Source organism: Saprolegnia parasitica, assembly GCF_000151545.1.
Source record: "Saprolegnia parasitica CBS 223.65 unplaced genomic scaffold supercont2.278, whole genome shotgun sequence".
NCBI lineage: Eukaryota > Oomycota > Saprolegniomycetes > Saprolegniales > Saprolegniaceae > Saprolegnia > Saprolegnia parasitica.
This window is the reverse complement of record NW_012156672.1, coordinates 30,158-35,261: the sequence shown is the minus strand read 5'-3', so window position 1 is coordinate 35,261 and position 5,104 is coordinate 30,158. Positions and strand designations below refer to the sequence as shown.

Genomic DNA, 5,104 nt, shown 5'->3' with positions numbered 1-5,104 from the left:
TGACGACGATGGCGACCGTCGCGTTTCCCCGCCGCCACATTTGCTTTGACCACCCGACGATCATCCGCGACCGGAAGCGTGAGCTCCAAGGCTTCATCGCCGCCCTCATTCGCCTTCGCCAGGCATGCCATGCACTCGCGCAGCAACCGGGTGCGCCTCGCCGCAAGGCCCAGGACGTCGCCTCCTTGGTGCTGCATTTTCTCGAGATGCCGGTGGCTGTGGAAGACGAAGAGCACCGTCTGAGCTGTGGCCGCCCACTGCATTCGCACACGGCGCCGACGGAAGATGCGTGTCCGATCTGCATGTGTGAGTTTGACGAGCTGTCCGACGACGACGCGGTGCTCGAGCTCACGTGCGGCCACGCATTTCATGAGTCGTGCCTTGTGCACTGGCTGGACAAGAAGATGACGTGCCCGCTCTGCCGCTGCGAAGCTGTCGGCGGCTTCATTGCCGCGTAGACGACGGTGCCTAACTTATGAATTTATATCTATGGCGTACCCGCATGGTAATGATGCTTGTTTATGCTGCCAAAGAAGCAACCAAGAGGCCCATGCGAGGCGGTCGTGGTGTGAGCTCTCTGTACAAGACGCGAGGACGAGCCAGACGAGACAACTGCGGTTATGGATCTCGGGCGTTATCCACTTTGATACGAGTGGCAGCGCGACTGCCGTGCGAGAGTCCAATTGTATCAATTCGCTCGCAACGTATCAAATTTGACACGAAAGATCTTTCCGTTGATACTATGAGGAAAGGGGGTGCTTCGAATGTTCTGCGGCACCGATCGGTGCACGCTGTGGACTTCTAGTTTGCCACTAGTTGGTTGGATGCTGACTGGACTTTCCGTTGGCACATCCGCCGAGACCATGAGAGTACCTCGCACGGCAAGAAGCGGGATCGCTCATGTAGCGGCGCGGAAGGAAGATGCTTTAAGGTATTAATACTAACAGACGTCGTCGCGCCGTAGTGGTACATGCTCTGTGCTGGAAACGATGTGGCACCTGCGACCCAGTTGCACCAGACTGATCTAGCTACTCATCTGGTTCTTTTTTTTCGTGTCGTTCAAAGGTGTCCTTCTTCCTGGTCCGTCCGTGCTGCCCACGTCAGAGCTATGACGTTGTCCAAGTGCAAACTGGGAGGAGCGCAATAATCTAGGATATCAAATATCGACATGTTGTCCACGTTTAGATCCTATCAAGCTCCCTGAACGCTGCGAAGACGGAAAAAAGAATGCACGTCTGCGAAAGGGCGCTTTGCAAAAGGCAGCCAAAATATCGAATTCAACTTGGCATTTGTATGTGAGGGGGGTGCGTGGACAGGCACTCGAATTGAAGTTCAAGCCTTTTTCTAGCACGCATCTTGGACGGCAACTGGCACCAACCAGACTTTTCAATTTACCATCTCGGACAGACCACACCCACACGATTAACAAGAAGCACACCTCATGCCTCTCTCCGATCTCGTCCACGACCATCTCCTCTTGCAGGACGACTTGGCGTCGCTCAAGGCGGCGCAGGTCAGCGATCTCAAGCAAGCGCGCGTGCACTCGAGCGCCAAGAACGTAGCCTACTACGGCAGCAGTCCGTTTACGGTCTACACACTCATCGCGACGTGTCCGGGCACCAAGGCGTGGTGGGTCCTCAAGAAGCGCTACTCGCAGTTCTTCTCGCTCCGGAAGCGACTGCTGCACCTCGCGGCGACCGCACCGCCCGCCATCCAGACGCTCCTCGCGCCAATCGCCGACGCCGACTTTCCCCAGAAGCACCTCCTCGTGAGTGTCAACAACAAGGCCATCATCAACGAGCGCAAAGCGGCGCTGCAGCGCTTTACAGCCACGCTCATTGGCCTCCGCGCCGGCTGCGTCTTGGCGACGCTCGAGCACTCGGCCGATGATGTCGTGCAAGGCGTGCTCGACACGCTCTACGACCTCCTCGAAGACTTTCTCGAAGTACCGCACCACGAAAACGACGATCTGCAAAAGCACGCGGCCACAAGCGACGCGGACGCCAGCGACGACGACGACGGCGCGTCGACGAGCCTTTCTTCCCTGGACGAAGCGGCATCCCCCAATGCCACAAGATTGGCGCCTCCAGCCGAAGACGACACCACGGTGACGGCCGAGGGGAGCACGATCTGCACCATTTGCCTCTGCGAGCTCTCGACCAACGACGACGAGCAGGCGCCGGCCAAGAAGGTGCATTTTGAAGTCGAGAACGACGTCGACGAAGACGCGGTACTCGCGTTGCCGTGCGGTCACAAGTTCCACGAAGAGTGCGTCATGTACTGGGTCGAGCAAAAGAACTCGTGCCCGGTCTGTCACACCGACGCCTTTGACGGCACCGTGCTCTAAGTGCCACTTCTTCTATTTCTGCGTGCTCGATGGAAAGTACGCACACGACTATCGACTATTATTACTATCTGTAGATTATATAAGAATACTTAACTATCATATATGAATTCGCCACTAGTGCACACTCGTCTTGACGGTTCGACGTGTTGGCGGCCACAGGCAATGATGGGCCGTCCAGCGACAGCTTGGACGGTCGTTTTTTTCTTTGGAGCCTGGGATTGGCCGAGGCAAAGAATGACTGGCCGCCTTTAAATGCGTTGCCTCTTGTCCTGTGTCCATCGTTGCCGCCAGCAACGCAGGTGCTTGGGAACAGGATGGATGCCCACAGAGCGCCACGTCATCGCGTGTCGCAAACAACCCATACAATAACCTAGTGCCATTCTAAATTGGCGCCACTTCGTTGATGGCACATCCTTTATCCTCATCGGCGCTTTCCAGAGGGCGAAAGGCGGGGCGTGAAGACGTACCTTGCGTCCAAAATCAACCAAAGTGTACCAGCATGATCAAGGATGCGAAGCGAAGCCTACGCGATCGACTTTTCGAGAGTACCGGACCAAACGCTGATACCGCCCACTTGGCCTTCGGATGAGATTCCGAGTCAGCATTCATATTTGGAGCACCGGTGTTGGGTTCTAGAGGTTGCTTGGCGTAAGCAACACCAGCGCACTTATGCACGCTTTAGTATCGTATGCAGGGATGGCAAGTGAGTGGGCCGTGAATAGGTTTGTCCCACTCAGAGTACACTCACTCTGAGTGAGTGCCGATTCACTCAGCGGGGTGCCTGAGTGAGTGTGTGTGAGTGGGTTGAGTTAGTGTGTGTTGGCACCACTTCGATCCCCGGCAAAGGATCCTTTTTCGCACATACTCCACGGAACGTACTGGATTCCAATTGTCGTGGCAACGCATGGCTGGGGGAGAGGAAGAAAATACCAAAGCACCGGAGGAACCATCACCGTTTCTTGCGTCGAATCGACACCTGTCGTCCAACACCAGCACCGCTACGACCACCCCGACGCTTATTGCAATTGCCGGCAAGTCGTGGTGGCTTTGGAAGCATTTTGGTAAGCTCGAGGAAGTCGCTTAGTCCATCGTCGTGTGCCGCGTGTTCCTCAAGTCGAAGCTACCACTCCGCGATTGTCGCGTCGCACTTCATGCGTCGAACTCATAGAATGCGATCCGACATGAAGCTTTCTCGACTTCCTCGAGCGCGTTCAATGCTGTGATCTTTCCGACAACTCGAAGGAGAAGGCTGCTCACAGTAACTGGGTGCATCTCTCGAAGATTTTTGACGTCCACCTCTGGTGGCGCAAAAACGGCTGCCACCATCGATTCGTCGAGCGCCTTGCAGCTCGTGAGCTCGCGTGTCCGGACTCGAACGCCCTCCAGGAGCGCGTCTTCTCGCTCTGCAAGCTGATCAACTCGCCGTTGCGATAAAAACTCGGCAACGCCAAGTTCGAGATGCTTCTTGTGCTGGCATTCAACAAGAAGTTCATCCGCATGTGCTAGATGACAGCTCCCTCGCCGAAACCCTCGGGTCGACGACGTCCACGTCGCAAGCCACTGCTATGTTCATCAACTTCTTCGACCTCGACGCCAGCAGACTGAGTCGGCTATCGACATTGCTGATACGCTTCGTTCCGCGGCGTTGACCCCCACCGAGAACACGCCATCGAAGAAGCGCAAGATTTGTACCGCTGAATAGGCATGAGTTAACTCCAAGTAGCTGAGTGCACTCACTATTGTCGTTTGCGAGTTGTGAGTGAGTGCGTACTCACTCACAACGGAAATGGGCCCCACTCGCCATCCCTGATCGTATGCACGTTCCGCGTGGCGGGTCCCATATATTGCGCCTGTGGTCGACACGGAAATGTGCATGTGACGGCCCATGGCCATCACCCAGATTCGAAGTACCAGATCCAGTTGAGTGAGCCGCGCTGACCACACTGCATCCGGTGCTCCTTCCAAGTTTTCTCGTACAAACTCCAAGCAACCAGAAACCACCTCGGAAACCACCTCGGAAATCAAATAGCGGTCCCTTCATTCAGGTGTACATGCAGCTGTACATGAATACGTTATTCTGGATGTGATACGGCCGCGTTTACAAAGCCCACTCGAATGATAGCACCACCATAATGACTCAAGTAGGAATGTAATGTGTATATGAGTACACTGTGCACTACAGTACTAACGCGGAGGTCGCACACGCCGCTCATGGCCGTCCGTTTTGTGGCCATCCATCACGTAACGCTTTGGCGTCAGCTGCGGGGAACTGGACACCCAAGTGAGCATCGAAGGCTCTACACTGTCTTGACGCTGACTCGATGGCTGCTGTACGAGTACTGTAATCGTGCGGAGACGCACTGGCGCACAGTCTCCTCGCCACGGACGTGCGAGATTCCTTCTGCATACAAACAAGGGTACGTCAAAAAGACCCTACTTGATGCAGAGTGCCTTGCATTTGGCTGTGCGTACCATCTTGCGACGCTGTCGCGTGGGACTTTATCTGGATGCACGTTACGTACGGCCGAGTTTGCACTTTGCCCTTTGGGTGCATTTCCTATTTCGCAGCATGGTGGCGACGACGACCCGCGTGCACGTCCGCGCACTCAACGTCATGGCGCCGGCCAGCGACAAGCTCTCGGTCGGCAGCGAAGCCTTTACGGTCTACGTGCTTGTTGTCGCGTGCCCCGAGACGCGCTCGTGGTGGATGCTGCAGAAGCGCTACTCGCAGTTTTCGAGCGCTGCGAAGCGAGCTCG

At 55.8% G+C, this 5,104-nt stretch overlaps 2 protein-coding genes across 2 annotated transcripts; both read left to right on the top strand.

Moving 5' to 3' along the window:
• Positions 1–8: 8 nt before the first annotated feature.
• On the top strand, positions 9–458 carry SPRG_15506 (hypothetical protein; the record flags this gene model as incomplete). The annotated part of the gene is made up of 1 exon (XM_012355637.1): positions 9–458. The coding sequence occupies one exon, from the start codon at positions 9–11 to the stop codon at positions 456–458; it is 450 nt and encodes a 149-aa protein (XP_012211027.1).
• A 983-nt stretch (positions 459–1,441) lies between these two features.
• On the top strand, positions 1,442–2,347 carry SPRG_15505 (hypothetical protein; the record flags this gene model as incomplete). Its single annotated transcript, XM_012355636.1, has 1 exon — positions 1,442–2,347. One exon carries the CDS (start codon positions 1,442–1,444, stop codon positions 2,345–2,347), a length of 906 nt encoding a protein of 301 aa, XP_012211026.1.
• Between the last annotated feature and the right edge of the window lie 2,757 nt (positions 2,348–5,104).